Here is a 24868-nt window from a genome sequence, read left to right as displayed (position 1 = left end):
ATTTCAAGCCTCAATTATTTCTTGTTTCTTCAAAATATTTGTACTTACAATGTTTCTTTCAAAACTTTCAGTGCTGCATTTGATACAGTCCTTGGGATAAATGTTGCAGTAAAGAAGCTGAGTCGTCCGTTTCAGAACCAAACACATGCAAAAAGAGCGTATAGGGAGCTTGTTCTTTTAAAATGTGTCAATCACAAAAACGTAAGTTAGTTTTGTAAGAATTTAATTTATTTTCAAATAGTGTTCCCATTAGATGCTGCAGTATTGTGATTGTATGTGTGAAATAAAACCAGTGAAATAAGAAATAAGATATGTTACTAATAGACCAGTCTAGTGTGACTGTCAAAGTTGAGCGATAAGGTAAATAAGAAGTGTAAAAAGAGAAACTGAATTTTTGAAATGGTTTCAATAACCCTATTGTCTTGTTCCATGTTTAGTGTATAAAAATTCATAAATTTAAGATGTCTTTGTTTTATTTTTCTTTATAGATAATTAATTTGTTAAATGTATTTACACCACAGAAATCACTTGAAGAATTTCAAGATGTGTAAGTACTTCTTAGGCTTTTCTTGATTGATGTTGTCTTGAATTTAGAGAAATATTCTATGCTACAACTTTTCTATCTGTGAAGAAATATGGTACATAGGATAGAATCCTGGCTGGTAATTAATATTTACATGTTACAATGAGCTCCTTGAGAAAATATGTAGCTATAATTGTTGTGATATGTGTGTAGTAATAGAAAATAATGGGAAAAGTAAAAAGAATGTTCCTCTTTTCATCAACCACCTTTACTGACTGCCTATGGATCTGTAATTATCACAGTTGTTTTCCTTTAGATAGGACAGTCAAATAAATCACGTCAAGCCAGTAACTTAATGTAGATACCTGACATGGTCTTCTGAACTCAAGCACCCAGAACCCCAATACTTTCAGCTTCAATTAAAGCTGACTATATTTCTTGTACATGGCAGTAAGATATTCATCAAAGTATTCAAGGCTCCAATCACTGTTATGTTAATGTTTGTGTAGAAGCAGCTTTAGAATGGATTTATTTGATGATGGGATTAAAAAAAGGATAGTACATAAACTTGGAATTTAATAATTGTTCTTTATTTAAAAAAATGCTTTCCCTAATTTTGTTGAGGTTAAGTCAGGACATAATGGAAAAAAATCTCAATGTGACATGTTTATTTTTTCATTCTTCTTCAAGGAGTGTTCCTGTGGATGCTCCACCTGAGATGTTTTGGCGTCGCAGCACGCCTGGCTGGAAGATTTTACTAACAGTGGCTTTGACAGCTAACTCGCAGAAGTGCTACACGTGCTAGGCAGCTAATGCACATGTGCGAGATACTGTCACCTCAGTTTCTTCTCTGCCACTGGTGGCATCAGTCAGAACCCACAGTGCACTCTGCAGTTTTCTTCTCAGAGACAGCTAGTCATTTCCTTTACTTAGCCTTTTCATAATATTTTTATGATATTTTTACTATCCTTCAAAAAAAACAAAAAGACCAAGTGTCTCCCTCAGACACGGAGACAGGTGCGGAGTCTGTGCCCCATGCTTCCCCTCAGGGGGACTCCTCTCTCCTGCGCTGAGGAGTTTCTTTTCCCTCAGCTTCAGATCCAGCCTCTTCACATAAGGCTGAGAGTGATTTTTTTTCCACAGATTTAAAAAAAAAATTCTTAATCTTTTTTGCAGCATTCTCTCAATTTGGGGCTCTGTTTTCTTCCCACGGGCTGTCAATCAGCTGCCAGACTAGCGCACTCAGTGCATACATTGTCTGGACAATTACAGCGCAGTTTACTGTCATCAGTGGAAATTTGGCAGCCGTGGCCAGGAGAGCCAGAGGGTTTTCAGCTCAACCTGTTCTCCCTCAAAGGTTCCCTCAGACTAGTGTCGGACCCTATGTAACGGGGTGTGGTCACAGACAACCCCTGGGAGGTGCCTCCTGGGGTGCTGACACGGCCATGGCCATTGCCACTCACCTTCCCGCTCTCTGGGGCTCCTCACTGCCCAGTCCTGCTGAGCCAGCTCCGCTGGTCTCCCCCAGCCAAGGCCCCGAGTTGAGGTCCTGTACCCACCGAGAAGCAGTACTGATACTGAACCACTTCAGGTCTAAGGAGAATGCAGGTTAGGGCCCAGCCTCCTGAGAGAGCACTCCCCAGATGGGATCAAACCCCAAAGAATTGGGTAAGCCCCCTTTAGCAATGAAAGGGGGAATGTGCACACTGGTTGCTCCCCTTCCCCCCCCCCCCCCCCCCCCCGGTAACAATCTCTTACACTGGGTTTGATAGAAAATAAAAATGGTTTTATTAAGTTGAAGCAGTAGGATTTAAGTAGTAATAAGTGAAAGTAGGCAGAGCAAAGTAGGTTACAAATCAAAAGAAACAAAACCACTTGGCTAATTCTACATTGTACCCTCAGTACAAACTTAATCAAACTCACCCTAAAACCTCTTTTCCAGCCACCCCTCCGCCCCAAACCAGGGCTGTCTTCCCCACCCTGGGGTCTCAGGCTCCTTCCTTCAGGTGCAGCCTAGCCAAAAGACATAGACGTCTCCGCTCCTATTCTTTTTGATAAAGGATGGAGGCCACTCCCTACCAATCACTGCTCAGGCTGAAGGACAAAAGAGATAATTTAACAGTTGAGGGTAACACCCTCCATGTCTCTAATTCATACATTTGAAACTCACAAATTATTCCCCACTCCCTGTGTCTAATTTTACACATACAAATGATACATACAACAAAGTAAGATAAAGAGAACCAGTGGATCATGACATGAAGATCGATGGGTTACATGAAATAATTTGCTCAAACCACCTTTGAGTTATTTATATTCATGTCCATGAGACCATTTCATAAATCATGGCGGGGGGGGGGGGGAGGAGGAGGAGGTCTGTCACACCCCGCATCCCAGTTATTACTATCACCAGCGGCGATGTCAGATAAGGCAGTTCCCCCCTGCCGCAGCTGCGAGCTCTGCCTCTTCCAAACAGAAGAGAGCACATGTAGCAGCAAACAGGGAATCCCCTTCACACAAGAGAGGGTGTTCCCTGAGTCCTAAGCCAGCTCTGTCCCCTGCTGGGGCTCCGGACAAGCGCTTACTGGGGCAGCATTCACCCACAGAGCCCCCAGGGTCTAAGGACCTGGCCAATGTGCCTAAACATGTTGATAAGCCCAAGCCTGTCACACCTGAACAGCACAAGGCTATAACAGCATTGTCAGCCCTACCGACACCAAGAAGTGCTGTACATAAGGGCACTTCAGGGACCACAGTGCTGTTACTGCCTCTAGCACCTGCCTCATCCCCTCTGCTCATGAAGACAAAGCATACACCAGCACAATATTCTTTTACCACTTGTGCCTCTTTTTTGCCCTTATACGTCCAGAGACCTATGCTCTCTTCAGTGCCTGCAACACCCTTGTTTGGCACTGGCACTGATTCCTCCTCTCCCCCCTTCCCTGTTCCAAGGGGTTTTCCATGTCTCTGACTCGCACTTCCATATCACCATTATCTGGTGAGGAGGATCAGGCTTCTATCATGACCTTGTCATGAACTCTTCCCAGACACTCTATGCTGAGGCGCAAATTCCTTCGCTCACAGCCAGCCTTACCACAATGGCAACCTGTGCATTGGCTACCACCACCTATGCCAGTGCTCCCCACATGGCCCTACCGCTCCAGGCCTACATTCACTGTGTCTCTTGAAGCTTCAAGGGACCAGACAGACTTCAATCAACCACTAAGTGACGAAGAATCCTCTACTTCCTGTCACCCACTTACACAGATATCTCCTCCATCCCCAGGGGACACACTCATGCCATAACCACTTTACACCAGCCAATAGACAGCAAGTCGCTATTCACACATCCCACGACCAAAAAGTTCCTCAAAAAATTGCAGAATACTTATCCACCAATCAAACCTCCGGCTCTGGCCTAGGACCCCAATTTGGTTCGGAGGGCCGTAAACCGTTTGAAGCTATGGCGACCTGCTGCAGGCTCCTCCTTTCCATGAAGGTGGCCTTACTAGTGGCAATAAAATCCACCAGGAGAGTCAGTGAAATTGCGGCTCTCACGGCAGACCTTCCTTTCACCAGATTCCATAAGGACAAGGTAGTACTCTGGCCTCACCCTAAGATCCTGCCGAAGCTGCCCTCCTCTTTCCACTTTAATGAACCTATTAACTTACCAGTCTTTTTTCCCAAACCCCACACCAACCAGACAGAGGCCATACTCCACACACTTGATTTATGGAGGGCCATTGCGTTGTACCAGGAAAGAACCAAGCAAATTTGGAAAACCAAAAGGTTATTTATATCAAACACCGAACGAACCCAGGGACTCCCCATCTCCTCCCAGAGGATCTCAAAATGGATAGTGGAATGCAAAAAAATAATATATTCAGTCTTCGGTAAAGAACCACCTGCCCAACTTGCAGCTTCAACAGCCTGTGTACAGGGCATCTCCCTGTCCAATATATGCAAATCGGCCACCTGGTCCTCTACTAATACATTTGCTGCTCACTATGCTATGAACTCCTACCTGTCCAGAGAAACTGCGTTTTGACATACAATCCTTACCACGGTCCAAAAAGACACTACACCGTCCGAAGCTCCCACCTCCAGTGGATAAACTGCTTGTAGTCACCTAAAGAGGAGCACCCACAGGAACACTCCTCGAAGAAGAGGAGAGGGCTATTCACCCTTGAACTGACATTGAAGGTGGGTATCCCTGTGGGTGCTCCACCATCCACCCTTTCTCCCCTCTGCTTCGGTATTATTTCCATACTTTTCCGGGGCAGAAAAGGAACTGAGGTGACCGTATCTCATGCATGCGCATTAGCCTCCTAGCACGTGTAGCGCTTCTGGACATGTGCGAGCTAGCTGTCAAAGCCACTGCTGGTAAAATCTTCCGGCCAGGCGTGCTGCAGCACCAAAACACCTAAGATGGAGCACCCACAGGGATACCCATCTGGAAGAACATCAGCTACTGCAGAGGGTGAGTAATCTTCTCTTCTGTCTGTAACTTTTGTTACATTAAGGGACACAGTATCAACTACCAGTCCTGCTCTTAAAGTGTGTTTGATAGAATTGAAGGTTTTCATGTGCTCTTCTACTCTCTTTTTAATGTATACATCTATTTTAAAAAGTATGTTTATTTCTGTTTTTTTCGTTGTTGCTGTTTTTAGATCATTGTTTTAAACAAGTTGAATGGTGACATTCAGCATTCCAACACTAATTTTTCAGTTACTTTTTTGTGGTCCTACTCCAAAATATGTTTCAATGTTAGTTATAAAATACCTGAGATGAACTTTTTTAATCTTAAATTTCTTTATGCTGTAGGTATTTGGTTATGGAACTGATGGATGCTAACTTGTGCCAGGTTATTCATATGGAGTTGGATCATGAAAGAATGTCCTACCTTCTCTACCAGATGTTGTGTGGTATCAAACATCTCCATTCAGCTGGTATTATCCACAGAGTAGGTAGTGTTTTGACAGTGACATTGACAACTTGCATCTTTAAAGGTGGCATTTATATGAAATTTGTTTTTTTTCTGGTTATCTTGTAAATCAGTATTTCATTTTTTATTAATTTTATTAACAGTAAAGTAAAAACTATATCTAGTTTCAAGGACAGACCAGATGTGATAAACTCCAAAAACCATACTAGTTCTACGGGTCCTGACACAGCATTTTCTGCAATTCTTTTTATTAAGTGAGACTAAATTTTAATGCTGATTAGGGGAAAATGTAAAATATTCATATTGATAGGTGAAGGAAGAAGAGTAAGGATGCTCCAAGAACCTTATGACTAAAACAAGAGAATAATTTATATTAAAAATGAAGTCTCTTAAAAATTATGTACAACAATAATATGAATAATCAGGGCTCGACAAACCGCTGTTTCTACTCGCCCGTGGTGAGTAGATTTCAGCCGGTTGCTTCGTGTGCGCCATTCACTGGCGCTGCGCGCATGCGCATTGCGGGGCTGACGAGTAGCTCTTGCCACAGTTTGTTGAGCCCTGTTAATAATAATAAAATCAGTAAATGGATGCTCAAGATTTCACTGCCCTGCACAGCCAACATCCTGCCTTTCTGTAGCCCTGTTAGGCCTATTTTCTGTCCCAGTCTGCATGACTAATCCTGCTCCTTTATGGATTCAAGTTCCCTGCATTCTTGCATTTTAATTTCTTCCATATAATCCTGGAACTTCTTGCATTCACCCTCTCCTTCTTGGGGTCCTTGTTAAAACACAATCAAGAGAGTTTATAAATTCTGGAATGGACACAAAATTCCCTCATCTCACTGTTCCTCTGCTGTCAACAGATATCTGTGAAACCCATTGGCAAAATCTCCTATCCCTCTCTTGTGCTGGTGCACATAGAGGATGACCACTTACTGGTAGCACTGGTAACTCCATCACACCCAGTGGTAAAGGTCTCAGCAGTAGCGATCTGAAGGCTCCTACCCTGCTGATGACCCATGTAGGTGATGGTATGATGTCACATACTGGAATTTTTATCTTTTCAGTTTGACTTCTCAACCTAAGAAATTATATACACACTAAAATATTTTTAGCATAGTTTGTTGGCAAAGTCAAGCATTTAACTGTTGGAGACACAACCTTAACTAGTCTCCACAACCCTGATTTGATTCTTAGAGCATGTCCATTCTGTGCTCTGAATGAGGCAGTTCCTACATAAAAACTAAATATGGTATACTAAGTATTGTATACTAAATATAGTATGTGATCATGTAATTGAAGAGTGATTTGTAGTGCATATATACAAGAGACCCTAATTAAAATTGTTTGGATAATCTTAATTCTGTCATTTCCTGACTTTTGAGTGCTTGATTTAGTAATCTTAATATAGGTTGAACCTCTCTAGTCTGGCACTTTCTGGTCCAGCAGTGTCCATGGTCTGGCATGATTTTAATTAGCTGGATATGCACTAATCATGAGTGTGTCCAAGTTTACTGTGATCCCGTAAAGTTTGTTTACAGCCACCAGTCATGGCTCTCAGTGTTCTGTGCTGTTATTTAGCTCTGATTTTACTCCTAGAACACTGGAACTGGAAGGGACCTCGAGAGGTCATCAAGTCCAGTCCCCTGCTCTCATGGCAGGACCCAGTACTGTCTATGCCATCCCTGATATATGTCTATCTAACCTGCTCTTAAATATCTCCATCGATGGAGATTCCACAACCTCCCTAGGCAACTTATTCTAGTGTTTAACCACCCTCGCAGTTAGGAAGTTTTTCCTAATGTCCATCCTAAATCTCCTTTGCTGCAATTTAAGCCCATTGCTCCTTGTCCTAAATGTCTTCTAAGAGTTCAGTAAGCAGTTGGAAGTGTTGGTAATGCCACTAGACCATATCGAACTCTTGGGGTTAGGCAAATTTTCTGGTTCAGCACCAATTAGGTCCTGAAGATGCTAGACTAGAGAAGTTCAACCTGCAATGCTCTTTCAGAGTATTTTTATGCGCATGTAACTTGTACATAAAGTAACTGAAAGAATGCATGCAATGAATGTATATTTAGCTGCTTATGCTCAGTACTGTGTCGTAGCTTATAATGATTTGTATGGAAGGTTGTATGTTGTCTCTCAATATTTTGAGCCTAACTGAAATAATTTTTCTCTAGGATTTGAAACCCAGCAATATAGTAGTAAAATCAGATTGTACGCTCAAAATCCTTGATTTTGGACTGGCAAGAACAGCATGTACTAATTTTATGATGACGCCATATGTAGTAACACGGTATTACAGAGCACCAGAGGTTATCTTAGGCATGGGATACAAAGAGAATGGTAAGTTGCAGTAATGAAGAAGTAAACCTTTTATCTAAGGTGCATTCTCAGAAGAATCTCTGGCAAGACACTTAAGTCATCTTAATTTGTAACAAGATGTTGGGTATACTGAGATTTGCAGAGTAAAACATTTAGGCTACGTCTAGACTACATCTAATTTTTTTCGTAAAAGGGATGTAAATTAGATGTATTGGAATTGCTAATGAAGCAGGGATTTAAATCTCCCCCGCTTCATTAGCATAAAAATGGCTGCTGCTTTTTTTCGGCATGGAGCTTTGCCGGAAAAAAGCGCCAATCTAGATGCTGATCTTGCAGAAAATAAAGCCTTTTCTGAAAGATCCCTTATCCTAAGCTTTTCCACGATGGCTACGTCAAGACTACATCCCTTTTTCGTAAAAGGGATGTAAATTAGACATATCGCAATTGCTAATGAAGCGGGGATTTAAAGGGATAAGGGATCTTTCGGAAAAGGCTTTATTTTCCGCAAGATCAGCATCTAGACTGGCACTTTTTTCCGTCAAAGCTCCGTGCCGAAAAAAAGCAGCAGCGATTTTTATGCTAATGAAGCGGGGGAGATTTAAATCCCCGCTTCATTAGCAATTGCAATATGTCTAATTTACATCCCTTTTACAAAAAAAGGATGTAGTCTAGACGTAGCCATTGTGGAAAAACTTTTGTCTATACTTTGTGTCTTTTTCTCTGTCACTTCTTCTCTCTTTATCCTACCCTTCCATTCTCACTTTCTTCACTCCGCATTCTTCTTCATTCCTATTACCACTATTTTGTCCTCGAAAAAGAATACATATAGTTTTTAAAAATCTAGCAAAACCATCATAGGTTAATAATTAACTTGTTGTAAGATCTCTTCTTTCCCCTTTTTACCACCTAAACATTTGTTGCTTCATTTCTGTCTTGTCTTCTATTTAAACTCTCTGGGGCAGAGAGTTTAATTTATATAATCCTAGGTCTGTGTAGCACCTACGACTCTTGGAATACTGTATTATTAATACATTTTAAGCATCTTAAAGCTTTCAGGAAGGCAATGTTCTTGAACTTCATTCCCACATCAAAAAAAGTTTTCAGCTGATTATTAGGCAGATGATATCCTGTATTCTAAGCTAGACCTTCAGCCCAATGCATCCCTTTTCTTCATCTTCCTTAGCCTGGATTAGCATATATGGCATGGGAGCATACCTTTTCTGAGTTGTAAAGCTTTGTTGTGATTTCTAACTTGGATGACAGAATTTTCCCAAGTGAGATGTCATGATGGTCTATCTGATATGAAGGGCTGTTGACAGCACAGTAATTTAAACATATAAAAATAAAGAGTACTTGGTGTGGATCAGAAATGTTTATTTAATAAGTGTATGGTAGAATCCTGAATTGGACAAGAACGTTCAACATAACATTTAGAATAATAAACTAATCTATAAAACTGTAAATATGCAGTTTACATTTTAAAAATTAAAAAAACTGTGTGGTAATTTAAAAACATTCTTTAATCTTTTATCCTTGTTGCGCCTAACATATGATAGTGGATATCTGGTCTGTTGGGTGCATAATGGCAGAAATGGTCCTCCATAAGGTCCTGTTCCCAGGAAGAGATTGTATCCTTCTAAACAGTGGTTTCAGGGATTATAAATAAAAGTAATTGAAGATTTAAGAACTGATCAGAAAAGCATTTTATAGAGTTAAAGAAAATCCAAAAATTTGAGGCCTACATCACACAAATTTAATTATTATAAGTATAAAACATTAAAAAGTGTCTGTTCTGTACTGTTGAGAAACTCGTGTGTTAGCAGTTTGTTTTTCCGCCACCTTGTGTTTTTATTGTAAACAATAGGGTTTTCACATTTTTTTCCCACTTTTATTCATGACACTTCATAATTTGATCATTTCATTTTTACTTTCAGTTGATATCTGGTCAGTTGGGTGCATCATGGGAGAATTGGTGAAAGGTTGTGTGATATTCCAAGGCACTGATCGTATCCTTCCCTAGTCATCCCTGAATCGTTTTTCACATCCACCAAAGATGCACAATTATTTTTACAGTATTTATTTATCTATATAAAATAATAAAAGAAAACAAAATATTTCACTACTATATTTTAATGATCTATTGTAATGTTTGAAATTAGTGTCATTGACCTTCCTTCTTTCTCCTACTTACTTAGCATCATTTAACGCAATCCTTATTGCTAGAATACTTCCTATTCATACTAATAACTTCTCATTTTGTAGCTTTAAATAGATACTAAGTTAAAAAGAAAATTTCCTTGTCCGTGTTTGCAATAGTTAAATCATTAAAACTGAAATCTTAAATTTACTTACCACATTTTGCTTCTAACATTTCTGTGTTTGCACAGTGAAAATAATCCTATTCTCAGTCGTTTGTTTTTAGTCAAAGGTTCTTTTTGTTTGTTTTTATGGTTCTTGTATAATAGCACACCACAGTGCTGCAGTGTCTCATTTGCAAACGCTGCAGAAGGGAGACATACATTTAAAAGCAAATACCTTTTTCTTTTGGAATTTCTTTTAACATTATGGAAACATTTGTATGGGGTTTTATAAAAGTTTGTTCTTACAAACTTGACATCTTGGTCCGAATTTTTCTCAACAATATCTTATTTTAATATATAATAGGAATTCTTTGTATCTAGTGTCTCTAATATATATGCATCTAGAATGGTTTAGATGTTTCAAGTTGCCATGACCTGTAAGGATCAAGAAAGACTTTTAACTCATTAAATATATCTTATTAAACTGTCTTTGTCAATAGATGTACTGTAAAAAAATTAATTTGATGTATTTTGAAGCCTTTTTCTATAGGCAAAGTACAAAAATATAACTTATTTACTTGTTTCCAGTTTATAATGTAAAATTTGCAGACTCAAATAGGAAGAAAATGTAATTATTCAAAAAATGAGGGGCTTAATGGAACATCTAATGCTGCATTAATACATAATTTTTTTTTAACCCCTATAAAGTAGATTCTGTGAAGGTAAAACCTCTTTTAAAAACAAATACATAACTATGTAGGAATTTAAATCTGAATGCTAAATTCATGACACTAATCTTCAGAAGCTGATTAACATGCATTAATTTAACAGCACAAAATAATTGATACATTTTTTTCACCTCTTCTTCACTTGCATATTTGTTTTATCCTTCAAAGCCTTTAGACCAACCTAACACAATTCTTCATGTATGTTGTATATCTTCTCACTTGCATGTTAACATTGATTATCCTGATTGCTGTCTTGATTTATTCATAAATAAATCAAGGGAATTTTTTTTCATACCTGTAAAATATGTATATAATTTTCCTTTCTGGAAGGGTAAATAAAGCTCCACCAATCTATATTTAATGTAACACATACTATCTATATCAGTGGTCTTCAACCCTTTTTAGCCACAAGATCACTTTTTCAATTTAAGTGCAATATAAGATCTATCTCAAACCTAAATATCTTTGCCCTGCTTCCTTCCCACCCTTTCTTTGAAGCCCTGCCGCTTCTCCACCCTTTCTCTGAGGCCTCACTCTGCTTCACTCCATCCACCTTCTTCCCCCAGACTATGGTAGGGGTTTGGGGTGCAGACTCTGGTCTTGGGCCAAGGGGTTTCGAGTGTGGGAGAGGATCTGGGCTTAGCCCAGGGTGGGGGATTGAGATCCAGGAGGGGTTTCAGGGTGCACACTTTGAGAAGGAGTTTGCGTTCAGGGGGACTCATATCTGAGGTAGGAGGTTGGGTGTAGGACGAGGTTCAGGACTGGGACGGGTTCAGGAAGCAGGCTCTGGCTGGGCACCATTGAATTGAGACAGCTTCTGGGTGTTGGAGCAGTGGGGTTAAGGCAGGCTTACGCCTGCCTGGCCCTGCACCACTCCTGAAAGGAACTGGCATGTACAGCAATGGCTCCATGGCACCATGTGCTGCCCCTCATTTACAGGCACTGAACCCACAGCTTCTACTGGCCCTGGTTCCCCATTACCGATAAATGGGAGTTGCAGCTGTGGTGTCTGCAGGCAAAGACAGCATGTGGAGACCCTCTACTCTTCCTTTCTTAGGGTACGTCTAGACTACATGCCTCTGTCGCCAGAGGCATGTAGATTAGGCTACCCGACATAGTAAAATGAAGCATCCCAGGAGGCTTACCTGGGTGGTCGACAAATACCTTTGATGTCGACACCCGCGCGTCCAGACTATCGCGCTGAGCCGACAAACAGCTGATCAGCTGTTTGTCGGCTCAGCGCGGCAGCCATGTAAATTTAAATGAAGCGGCGATTATTTAAATCGCCGCTTCATTTTACTATGTCGGGTAGCCTAATCTACATACCTCTGGCGACAGAGGCATGTAGTCTAGATGTACCTTTAGAGGATGCAGGGATATGCTAGCCAATTCCAGGAGCAGCAGTTACCACAGGGATAATTACTCCAGCCACAACAGGTTAAGCATTTTAGAACTCACTACTCAAAGAATTAAATTTAAGTGTAAGAGAGAAATGAAAATTACGAAATGCACAGACCAATCACAAACCAAAAAACACACTTTGCAAGTAGTACGAGAAGTAATAACAGCCCCCCACATATGTGTTGTGTCCGGAGATGAGAATGAAGGATAGTTGGTGTTTGTGAGAATGTCAGTGACCCACACAGTGTGTGTGACAGATTTGCACTGCTAAGCTCCCTCCATCCCCTTCTCACTGTGTGGAGATGGGGGTACAGGAGTGGGGGGAGGAGGGACACCCTGACATCAGCACGCCCTCCCCCTTTTCTCTCCCCACACCTTGCACAGCAAGCAGGAGTCTCCCAGGGGGGCAGCTCCAAGGTAAAGGGCAGGAGCAGCGTGACAGTGGGCAGAGGGGCAACTGAAGTGCCAGTGCTTGATAACTTCCTAGCCAAACCATATAGATGTTGCTGGCAATGTTAATATTGCCTAATGTTTTCCATTCTGAGGCTCCATTTCTAGCTGCTTGTAACTTTGTCAAACTTTAACCATTTGGGCTGAAATTTTTCATTCAAGTGTCTGCCTCAGCTGTAGGGATGTCAACGTGTAGTCAATACACAACCAATAAGCCTGGGCTTATTGGTGAATCCTGTTGACTACGTGTACTCTCCCCTCTGTTGCTGCTTCTGTATCAAAGATAGCAGTGCAGGGTGGCAGAGGGTTCCCCGGGAGTGGGCTTGGGAGTGCACTAGCTGTCAGCCTCACCCTTGGGAACTATTGAATAATAGCGTAACAGCTAAAATTTGATGTGGTGGCACAATTATTCAATTAACCTATATCTAACATTCCTACTCAGGTGTATTTTTAAGATACAGCTAAAATAATTCAGTGGTTTCAGATAATGAGATAAGAGCAAAAACAGTGTATTTTTCTTCAGTAGGATTCTTACACTTGTTTAATTGAGAATCCCTAGTACAGCAGTTCCCAAGCACCATGGCGTCTGTGGACCAGCAGCGGGCTGCAAACTACTGCTTGCCAGGCCACGGCACTCTGTCAGGCCAAGCCACGCCACGCCACGCCACACCACGCTGTCTTGGTCCTACCCGCTGGAGAAGTGTGCTGTGAGTGGCACAGCAGGCGGGTGCCCTCGAGGTCTGTGCTGGGCCTCTAGGTGCATGCAGGCATGAGCAGCATGGGACGCAGAGAATTGCTGGAGTGAGGGAGGTGTGTGTATATGTCTCATGCCTTGCAGCTCAGGGGAAGGGCACCACTCGACTGCAGCACAGGCTGCTCCAGGAGATCTGGAGCAGCAGTGCTATTCAGCCACATGTGCAGAATAGGAAGTCTGCGGCTGTGCCTACACTGGGGCACTTATTCCGGAAAATCAGCCGCTTTTCCGGAATAAGCTGCGAGCTGTCTACACTGGCCCTTGAATTTCCGGAAAAGCAACGATGCTCTACTGTACAAAATCAGCCGCTATTCCGGAAAAACTATTCTGCTCCCACTCGGGCATAAGTCCTTATTCCGGAACACTGTTCCGGAAAAGGGCCAGTGTAGACAGCCCAGTAGTCTTTTCCGGAAAAAAAGCCCCGATTGCGAAAATGGCGATTGGGGCTCTTTTCCGGAAAAGCGCATCTACATTGGCCACGGACGCTTTTCCGGAAAAAGGGCTTTTCTGGAAAAGCAGCCTGCCAATGTAGACGCTCCTTTTCCGGAAAAACTGAAAACAGAATAGTATTCCGTTTTAAGCATTTCCGGAAATTCATGCCAGTGTAGACACAGCCTGCTAGTCTTTCCTTGCCCCTAAGCTGAGGCACCTCTATGGTCCGAGGCTGCAGCTTATGTGGGGAGGTATGAGGCAAGGGGGAGGGGTAGGGGAGGGGCAAGAGCACCAGCCCCATCAGCGATTCCGGTGAGCTTGGGCAGCCGTGGCAACAAGCTGCTCTTCCACATCCCCTTCCGGTAGGGCTCGGAGCACCCAGATGCTGGGGCTGGAGGAACTGTGTGGCTAGCTGACTGGCGGGCGGGTGGGAGGGCTGGCAGCTGCTTCAGCTGGCTGGGGCCAGAGGAACCATGTGACTGGCAGATGGGATTGAAGGTGGCTACTCTGGCTGGCCAGGATTGGAGGAACTGAATGGCTGACAGGTGGGTGGCTGGAGGAACCACGTGGCTGGTGGGGAGGGCAGGCAGGCGGCTGCTCCGGTTGGCCGGGGATGAAAGAACTGTGTGGCTGGCAGGCTGGCAGCTGGGTGGCTGCTCCAGCTGGCTGGGGCTGAGAGGGACCATGGGGTGAGAGTGGTGGCAGCTGCTCCGGCTGGCCAAGACTGGAGGAACCACATGGCTGATGGTTGGCAAAATAACATGACATCTTAAAATTAATTGCCACAATGAATATGCAAATGTGAAAATTCGTTATTTTCCATAATAAATATGCGCATCAGTCTGTCAAAAGATTTTTAATGAGTTGGCCTGTCTGCGGTATAAAAAAGGTTGGAAACCACTGCCATAGCACCTCTACTACTTGCTACAGTCACTTGAACTCTAGCGGAGGGGGTTACTCTAATTCTAGGGATATATTTTTGACTGAGAAAAATCCCCTACATTTGGTCCAGGTGTGAGCCTCAAAAAATCATGGTTCCTGTAGCTCCCATTGGCCAGAAATAGCAACCTGTACCTGTGGCAGCGCAGGTAAATATAGCAGCAGCAGCCCACCAGGGGCAAACCCTAGTGAACTGCTGCCATTTTATTGCCTACTGCTGGATTAGAATCTGTTGAAGGACTTCTAGGAATGAAGTCTTATTATCAGTAAGATAAATACAGCCTCTGCCCCAAAGGCTGCCATCTGCTTCTGTGGATGAAATTTTGCAGGCTTTTACAGAGCATCCTGTGCACACCTTACATTACAAGTCAAGTTTCCATCTAGTCAGTGTTTCAAATGCTACTATGCATGCTTATTAAACTCAAGTTTGTAATGGCCTCAGTTCTCGAGTTAACAATGTTTGTTTCTACTTTCAACTTTGGTGTGGTTCTTTTGAGAAATCCAGTTCAAACACTCATTGGTCCTGTTCAGTTCTTTATTAGTTACTGTTAGTCAATTTTTCCTGGGTCTATAATTGATGAAAGAAAGAGAAGTAGGCATTATGAGAGTAGAGACTGAGTGTGAAGTTTTATTAACCCTAACCGGTGATAATTTTAAAGAGAAATGATCCTTTGAATGTAGTTTGGTAGAGCCTCTACCAGAGTGGGAACAATATTGTGAGTGTATGTGTATGTTCAACTTTCTTTGTGTGCACATTGTTTTAGCATGAGTGAACTTTTGTGCCTTTTTTATTTACCATGCTTTTTTATGTCCGTTTTCCATTTGAATGCATGGAATAAGCAATGTATTATAATCTCTGCATTAGAGGTGTATATTTGTAATATGCATCAGTGTGCATCATTGATATTAAAATATTTCTGGCAGACATGCTGAAATTTAAGTACTTCTAACAACAACTTCTAAACAGATCTTTTTTGTGTAAAGGCATGCTGTTTTGTTTAAGTTATAATCGTTAGCTACATAAATATGTATATAGAAAATGTTACATGTGACATAACTAAATGTCTAACTTGTGAATGTTGACAGAGTTGGTGCTCAGCAAAATGTAGTATTGCATTAGAATCACAAATTCTGATTTCAGAAGATGATTAGGGATTTTTTCAGTAAAAAGGTATCCTGATGTTAGAACCTTGAGAGAAACTATCTTGTATTAGTTAATTTGCTATATCACAGTCAGTGATTATAGAAATAATACAAAAATTTATTTGTAGTCTTCAGACATTCCTATGAATTTTATTACATAGCATGCAATAAGATGTCTGATAGAGCCACATTGCTGAATGTTATCTGAACCCCAGACTATGTAGAGAAGACCAGAGGCTTTAGTTCTGCCTTCATCTGCATTTTTTTAAATACAAATAAGTAAAAAAAATCCATGACATTTCTAGCTTTATTCCAACAAAATATAGTAATTATATGTTGTTCTCCTAATTACTCCTGAAGCATTCTGTTTATACAGCAACATATTGAGATTCACGTTCCTAACCAAAGTGTTATCTGGTAAAAGCCAGATAAATAAGACAGCTTTGGCAGAGAAGGTGTACAAATATCTTTTAGATGTTAGGAAGATCCATCTTCCAAAGCATATTTATCTCCCCTGATATTACATTGGAACTCTTAATAAGCTATGGTTGCACTACTGCTTAAGTTGACGTAAGATATGTTGCTGAGAGATGTGAATTAACTACCTTCATGGTGACACAACTTACGCTGACTTAAGCACCGGTGTGAACAGCACTCTGTCTGCAGGAGAGCTTCTCTTGCCGACTAGAGATGTAAAATAATGTTTAAAAAGTTAACTGGCTTAAACATTAAGTTTAACCAGTTAACTGGGTTCCCACGCCGTGGGTGGGTGGCTGGGCTGGGCCAAAGGCTGCACCAGGCTAGGCTGCTGGTTAACCAGTTACTTGGTAAGCACATTTTCTATGAGCAATACCTTATACAGTGCAGATTTTGAAAATTTTCAGCTACTTTTCCTGAAGATAGCATCCAGATATTGATCAATGGAATAAAGTTATTGAACAGTTAGGAACACCATCAGCAGATTTTATGAAGAAACTACAGCCTACTGTGAGGAATTATGTAGAAAACAGACCGAAATATCCAGGTATCAAATTTGAAGAGCTCTTCCCAGATTGGATATTTCCATCGGAATCTGACCGTGACAAATTAAAAAGTAAGGTATTTGGAGGGCAGGGGGAATCTTTCTAAATTGGTTCACTTAAAGTATATATAGTATGGGCAGAAAATGCAAACATGATGCTAGAGATGTAAGAGTGTAACTGTTTAAATGGTTAAGAGATAAGCATGAGCTTATTGGTTTCCATAATCGTTGCATGCTGATTCTTGGCCCAGCTTCTGGGTAGCCGGGTGCCACCCATGCTGGCTCTGTAACAGTGCCTGCAATGTGAAGCAGCAGCCAGCTGCCCTGGAGTTGGGCCAGCAGACAGGAGCCAGTATGCTCCAGGAGCCACCTTATAAGCTGGCTCCTGGAATACACCAGCTCCTAGGAGGCTGGCTGCTGCCCCATGCTGCTGGCTCTGTATCAAAGCCTGCAGTGTGGGGCGGCAGCCGGCATGCTGGGAGTTAGGCCAGCAGCAGGGAGCTGGTACACTAATAAGCTGTCTCCTGGTGTGCACTGACTCTGGCTGCCAGCCCTGCTTCTGGGAAGCTGGCTGTCACTCTGCATTGGTGGCTCTGCAGCATAAAGCTTATACTGTAGAGCCCACAGTGCAACCATCTCCCTGGAAGTGGAGTGGGCAGTCGGAAGCCAGCTCTCAGCACATGCTGGCCCTGATCCCAGGGAACCGGGATGTAGGCTCTGCAGAACAAGCTTGAATGTTTGCTAAGTAAACTTTTGTGAAAGGCATTTGATAATGAAAACTGATCTCTTTAGTTGATATCAATATGCACGTGTAGTTGTCCTGTTCATTTTAACTGTGTATTGATTAAATAGATTTTGTTCTAAATTACTGGTATATTAAGCTTGCCTGATGCATCTGCCTCTTGGCCACGTGCAATGGTAATTCTATTTAAAAGCCTCAATAGCAGGCAGCTTAATTTTGTTATAACTATGATACCACATTGCATAATAATATCAAATACCTACCGTATTTTCTGGCGTATAAGGCTACTGGGCGTATAAGATGACCCCCTAATTTTTTAGTTAAAAGATAGGTTTTCGTCTTATAACCCAGTGCCCCTCCGCCTCCCCGGCTTTGCTCCCGGTGTCCCTGGTCTGCTGGAGACGGTCCCCAGAAGACCAGAGGCATCGGGAGCAAAGCCGCAGCAGCGGCGGGGTCCCGCGCCTCTGAGGCTTTGCCAGGGCGTATAAGACGACCCCCGGTGTATAAGACGACCCCCTTTTAGCATCAAAAGTCGTCTTATACTCTGGAAAATACGGTATTATTAATTTCACTTGTGTGAGTAGTAGTAGACCATAAGGATACAGGTATCTAATGTAACATAAGCAATAACTCTCTATCAAAAGGAATTAGTGATGTCAAGTCAGAAGAGCTAAAGCTTTCTTTTTGCTATATTAATACCTATTTTTAAAATAGTGCACTGTTATATTCGAAAGATTAGTGCCATCCAGATCATGGTCTAGTACCTCAATGGGACTGAGTGCACTAGCAAAATTAGTTGTATGTATTCACAAGAGTGGGACCATGACTTTGATAGCATTAATGTTTAATTTCAAACATTGTAACCTTCATTTTAAATATATGTAACAATATAATAAAAAGAAAAAAGTCTCACTTGGCTTTTGCGGATACTAGTTTCTCTCAATAGAGTTAACACTTTTATGCATACAGCAAGATGGGTTTAGTTGTACTAGAGACTAATTTCATGTGGTGTATAATGTTCAGTGAAACTCTCACACAAGTTACAAGAGACCTGCTTAATCTTGGTAAATTTTGAGACACAGTTGAAGGCCAAGAGTCTTCAGGTAACTAATAAAACTACTTGAATTATTAACCTTCATAGGAATTTTTGTTTCAGTATATCAATTTTTGCTAGGATATATTCTGCCATGTGTTTTTTGTTTCACTCTAGCATTTTTAGAATCTAAAATTCTGTCTGTACTTCCCCCCCTCTATTAGCAAGTCAAGCTAGAGACTTATTATCAAAAATGCTGGTGGTAGACCCAGACAAACGAATTTCTGTAGATGAAGCCTTACGTCATCCATATATCACGGTCTGGTATGATCCAGCTGAAGCGGAAGCAGTAAGTGTACATAAAAATACTTCTCAAGTGATCACTCTAATCTTTATGTTTGAAATAATAACTTGTGTCAGGTCAGAGTAGATGGTGAATTCTCCCTTTTCAGGCTAGAAAAGATTTCATATGTAGTCCTGAGATGATCATAGCTTGAAGTAATTGAAGTACCACTTCCAAAACAGCCAAAGTGGTGGCATTATTGTTGGTTTGAAAAATATCTCTTATAGCTGATAGTTGCCAGTTTAACAGTAACTTAAGCAGGTTTTTTATCCTACCCGCTTTATAATAAAACCATTTAATTTTGTTGAGAATTTCAGGCCTCATGCTTTAATATGCGGTTTTCAGTTGACCAATCTAATAATTTTGGTACATTTCTTTGCTTGCTTTTAGTTTTGAAATTGGAAGCATGCAATTCTAATGCATACAAAGATAGGATGGAGATATTGGAAAGGGACCCAGCCAAAGATTAGCAACTAAAAATAACAATTAGCAGCTAAAAATAATAATTTCGTTTAGTGTGGGGTTTTTTTCCCCTCTTTTGGACACCATGGTTAATTATATTAATGGAGTGCTGCAGTTATATTTCAGATTTTATTTTCTTTGTAGCCTCCTCCTCAAATCTATGATGCACAACTGGAAGAAAGAGAACACGCCATTGAAGAATGGAAAGGTAACAGCAAAATATAACACATTACAGTAATGGTAGTAATTTATCAACCATAGTACTAATGTAGTATAAGTGCAACACTGCCTGATTTATCAGAACCAATCAGATAATACATTACAGCATGCAACAATATGAAAGATTAAATACCCAACAAACAATAAATGTCATGTTATGGAATTATTTATAGATTGGTATAGAGTACAGTTGGAAAGAGAAGAAAGTAGCATATTTCTAAATGGACGTTTTATTTGTATTTTTTGGTATTTTGTTAGCTCTCCTTATGGGTAGGTGAGTGCTGTAGTTTTTTGTTTTGTGAAACCAGCCTTCTAATGTAAATTTTCATTTATAATGGATGCCTACTATATTTTTCTTAATCAAGAGATCTTCAAAACAGATACACCTTCTGCCTTCCAAATCACAGTACCTAATCTCAGATCTGTTCTAGTACCGGAGTTCTGCTAGCAGAGTTGGTTATTTATAATAAGATGCCAATTTTCCTTGCTGAGTAGCTTTTATATTGGTAATTTGCCCAAAAAGATGAAAGCTGTTTTGTGTTCTGATAACAATTACATATGCCTTCTTTATGGTGTTGTGTATATCACCTTGTGGTGAAAAAGTGAGGTAGCCCTTACTCAAGTAGTCTCAATCACATTGTGATTGAGTGTATCTGTTATTTTTTGGTAAAGATTGAGAATCTTTTAAAATCTTAAAGTACATTTGCAAAGTCTGTTCATCATAACAGTTGTTTGCTCCATGGGAATGTGTACCTTTTAAACAGTGTACAAATGCACCCTTTAAAAGTGTACAAGGAAATGGCTGAAAGCACAGGGGATTTATTGGTAATATTATTTTTTCCCTACCTACCTTTTTAAGAATTAATATACAAAGAAGTAATGGATTGGGAAGAAAGAAGCAAGAATGGTGTGGTAAAAGATCAGCCCTCAGGTTAGTCATTGGTTTAATAGTTTAATCTTTTCTGCAACTCTGATACATGTTTGGTGAGGTTCTCATTTTACATGAATTAGAATCAATAATCCAGTTATGCCAGAAACTTTCGGTGTCTAATGCTTTTGGTCCTGATAAATCTTCCAGATTCATAGCAAGGCAAACTGACTATGTAGTGAGCTGTGGAAACATGCTGTTCTTCCTGCCTATAGTGGTATAGGCATACCCTGTCCTGAGAGGGGGGAGTCACAGGGGTCTGTGGACACCCATATTACTACTTTATATCTGTCAGTAACCCACGTCAGTTGGTCACCACAGGAAAGTGCAGTCTACTGGCCAGAATCTAGAGAACTGCCCCTTGGATATAGGGCAGCACGGCCTAATGGCCAGTGCCCAGGAGATGAAGGGGATGCACCGCCACTAGATCAGCGGGGAAGCCCACCAAAACACCAGTCTCTCACTCGGGTGGGGGATACTACTCGCTCGCCTTCCCTGGATTAGTGCCTACCATCTCTGGTGGTAGGGCGACCCAAGAGGCTTCAGAATCCTCCAGCTGCACGGCACAAGTCCCTCCACTTGGCTCTATAGGCTCTGGAGGCTCATTCCAGTCTCGTGAGTCTCCAGCTCCCACTATCTGGATATGTGGCTGGTCCACCTCTGGAGATCCTGCTGCAGGTCCTTTCTCTCTAGTCCAGACCGAGCTGAGTTGCTCCCTTTTATTCTAGCCCAGCACTTGGAACATGCCTAGTTTGCTCTACTCACAGAATATTAACCCTCTTCCTGCTCAGTGTGGGGTATGCACACGCATCTCACTCTATGACTAGGAGGAGTTTAAAAAAAAAAAAAAAAAAAAAAAAGATTGCTTTGGATTTAATTGTTTATGAACCATGTCTTTCTAAGACCGTCTCCTGTCTTGTAGGTATAACCTGTCATTCTTGGGTTGTATATGACCTTGCATTGATTGTATTAAAATCATTTTACATTTGAAATCAAGGGTGCTTGTGACCTCTCATAGGGTACGTCTACACTACAGCGCTAGTTCGAACTAACTTAGTTCGAATTAGTTAATTCGAACTAAGCTAGTTCGAACTAACGCATCTAGAACTAAAAACTAGTTCGAACTAGCGTTTTGCTAGTCCGAACTAGTAAGTCCACATTGAGTGGACTCTGAACAGGGCTTAAGGATGGCCAGAAGCAGTGCCGGCAGGGCATAAGAGGAGGACTTAGAGCGTGGAGATGCTGTCTCAGGCTAGCCAAGGGCTGCGCTTAAAGGGTCCCGACCCCCACCCCGGACACACAGTTCTAAGGGGTGCCCCGCTTGCAAAGAAGTTCTGGCTTGGAGTGCCCTGAGTGCCCACACTGGGCACATCACAGCACTCGGCCATCAGCCCGGCTGCACTTGCCGCAGGCTGCCATCTGGGGAGAGGGAGTAATTGGGGGGCTGCAGGAGAGCTTCCACCCCCAGAAGCCCGCAGAGCCAGCCCAGTCCTCCCCATCGGGGGCTCGTACCCCATTCCTCCCTCACCTCCTTCCACTTACCCTTCCCTAGCCCCCCTTCTTATTGATGTACAAAATAAAGATAACGTTTCTTCCAACATTGACTCTGTCTTTATTGAACAAAACTGGGGGAGACTGGGAAAAGGAGGTGGGAGAGGGGAAGAGAAAGGCTGGGAGAGGGGAGGGCAACTAACATGATCAGGGGTTGGGAACAGGTCCCAGATGAAGAAAGGCTACAGAGACTGGGACTGTTCAGCTTAGAAAAGAGGAGACGGAGGGGGGACAGGATAGAGGTCTCTAAAAGCAGGGGTTGGGTGGAGAGGGTGCATTCATAAAAGTTCTTCCTGAGTTCCCATAAAGAAGGACTAGAGGACACCAAAGGAAAGGAATGGGTATCAGGCTTGAAACTAGTAAGAGAAAGTTGTTGTTCTTGACAAAGCAAATAGTTAACCTGTGGAACTCCTTGCTGCAGGACGCTGTGAAGGCTACAACTAGAACAGAGTTTAAAGGGAAGTGAGATCAAGTCATGGAGGTTGGGTCCATGGAGTCCTATTAGCCAGAGGGTAGGAGTGGTGTCCCTGCCCAAAGTTTGTGGAAGGCTGGAGAGGGATGGCACGAGACAAATGGCTTGGTCACTGTCTTCGGTCCATCCCCTCCAGGGTCCCTAGGGTTGGCCGCTGTCGGCAGACAGGCTACTGGGCTAGATGGACCTTTGGTCTGACCCAGGACGGCCATTGTAAGCTCAGGGCTCAGTGTCGGGGGTCTCAGTGGACCCCCTTGATTTTCATGCACACCTGGTCCTGGGTGGCCAGGCTGGCAGCTCTCCTGCCCTAGACAGCCACTTTCTTGTGCCTAGTGCGGAGATCGTGGACGAGGTCCACGATGTCCGCACTAGCCCAGGAAGGTGCCCGCCTCTTGCGGTCCAGGGCAAGCTCCCGGGAGCCGCCAGCCTGGTCCCGGCAAGAGGGGGAGGGCTGGGGGGCATCGGGTGGGTGGCTCTGTGCCGTGCCAGGTGCAGGGTCTGCTAGCTGGGTGCTGGCAGGCTTGCACCTGGCACGGGCACCGTAGCCAGCCCGTGCCCCTTTAAGGGGTCCGGGGCCGGGAGGGGGGCAATAGAGTTTCCCTGGTGTTGGCCAGAGTGGCCACCAGGGAAACCTGGGGAGGGCTAGCCTCCCACTAGTTCGAACTAAAGGGCTACACAGCCCTTAGTTCGAACTAGCTAGTTCGAACTAGGCGTTAGTCCTCGTAAAATGAGGTTTACCTAGTTCGAACTAAGCGCTCCGCTAGTTCGATTCAAATTCGAACTAGCGGAGCGCTAGTGTAGCACCTATTAAAGTTAGTTCGAACTAATGTCCGTTAGTTCGAACTAACTTTGTAGTGTAGACATACCCATAAATACATAGTGGTATTTTAGAAAACAGCACACCTGTACTACTTAATGGTTTTAATTCAATAGCTAACATCTGCAATGGTTTTGTAATGGAAAAATGTCCAGTGCACTGAAGAAATTTGCAGCAGTGTTTCAATCTCTCTATTCAGAGTTTGGCAGGATTCTTGTGTTGTCCTTGTAAGTAAGGTGGGTAGTAATGATTTTGTTAGCAAATTATAAAAAACTGAAGAAGAACTTTTGCCCTATTTCTTGTCTATATCTGCTGTATTCACCGTTATCCTTTTATTGTTCTTAGGAACTAATTTGTTTAATTAGGGTAGTGATTTGACAGATTCTGAATCCTAAGACAAAGCAAGTGCAGGTAAATCCTTTTTACTTAGTTTCCCATATTTATAAATAATAAGCTAATAATTTATTATCCTTGCCCTTTGTCTTAATAAATAATATTAGAAACAGCATAGGTGAAAAGCAGGTAGACTTCAAATTTGGCTGTATTTTTCATAAACCCATTGTGTTGTGTCTGTATTTTTCCTGGGAAACAGCTTCATTTGCTCTTCTGTTCTGCTTTAGAAAGTTTGCTTTATATCCTTTTTCTTAGCTGGATACCTTACATAGATTTAAATTCACTTGTAAATTCAGAAGCTTGTATTATGGTCTGTTCAAAAGGCTGAAATGGTCACATTCTGCCACAGGAAGACATTTAGTCACAGTTAATTCCAGCGAAGACCTTACATTTTACTAAGGATGTTAAATAGCGAGTACAGGTAGTCCCCGAGTTACGCGGATCCGACTTATGTCGGATCCGTAGTTACGAACGGGGATTTCTCGCCCCGGAGAACTAGAGCAGTGGGACGCCTGGTCCTGCCGCCCGCCTTCTCCGGGGCGAGAAAAGCTGCTCCCCGTCTCCCTGGTCTGCTGGCAGAGCAAAGCAGCAGAGCACCCGGGGCCGGACCCGCGCCTGCTTCCAGATCAGCTGGAAGCGGCGCGGGTCCTGCTGGGTGCTCCGCCGCTTTGTTCAGCGTCTCCCTGGTCTGCAGACCAGGGAGACACTGAGCAAAGCCGCGGAGGACCTGGGCCGGACCGCAGCGCTGATCTGGAAGCGCCACGGTTCGGCCCGGGTCCTCCGCAGCTTTGCTCCACGTCTCCCTGGTCTGCTGGGGGGGGACGCAGCTAGTGCCCCCCCAGCAGACCAGGGAGACATGGAGCAAAGCCGGGGGCCTGTGGTAGAGCAGGTGGGGCACTGCCGGTTGGTCCCGCAGCACCACTTCTTGGCGCTACTGGACCAACC

At 42.6% G+C, this 24868-nt stretch overlaps 1 protein-coding gene across 7 annotated transcripts in view; it reads left to right on the top strand.

The window, feature by feature from the left end:
- Positions 1–24868, top strand: part of MAPK9 (mitogen-activated protein kinase 9) — a 57943-nt gene that overhangs the window by 21283 nt on the left and 11792 nt on the right. For 5 of the 7 annotated variants that reach the window (XM_075900496.1, XM_075900491.1, XM_075900494.1 and 2 more), the window contains 9 exons: positions 72–201; positions 489–547; positions 5348–5486; positions 7651–7816; positions 9730–9801; positions 16853–17035; positions 18963–19087; positions 19688–19751; positions 20622–20693. In XM_075900496.1, coding sequence (XP_075756611.1) covers positions 5358–5486; positions 7651–7816; positions 9730–9801; positions 16853–17035; positions 18963–19087; positions 19688–19751; positions 20622–20693 — 811 coding nt within the window. In that variant the 5' untranslated portion in view covers positions 72–201; positions 489–547; positions 5348–5357. Of the gene's footprint in view, positions 1–71; positions 202–488; positions 548–4895; positions 5004–5347; positions 5487–7650; positions 7817–9729; positions 9802–16852; positions 17036–18962; positions 19088–19687; positions 19752–20621; positions 20694–23875; positions 23942–24868 lie in introns of those variants that run through there. The other 2 variants (XM_075900493.1, XM_075900497.1) reach the window with 2 other exon arrangements.

This window comes from Pelodiscus sinensis, chromosome 17 (genome assembly GCF_049634645.1).
Source record: "Pelodiscus sinensis isolate JC-2024 chromosome 17, ASM4963464v1, whole genome shotgun sequence".
Lineage (NCBI taxonomy): Eukaryota > Metazoa > Chordata > Testudines > Trionychidae > Pelodiscus > Pelodiscus sinensis.
The sequence above is the reverse complement of the archived record's forward strand: the minus strand, read 5'-3'. Positions and strand labels throughout refer to the sequence as shown.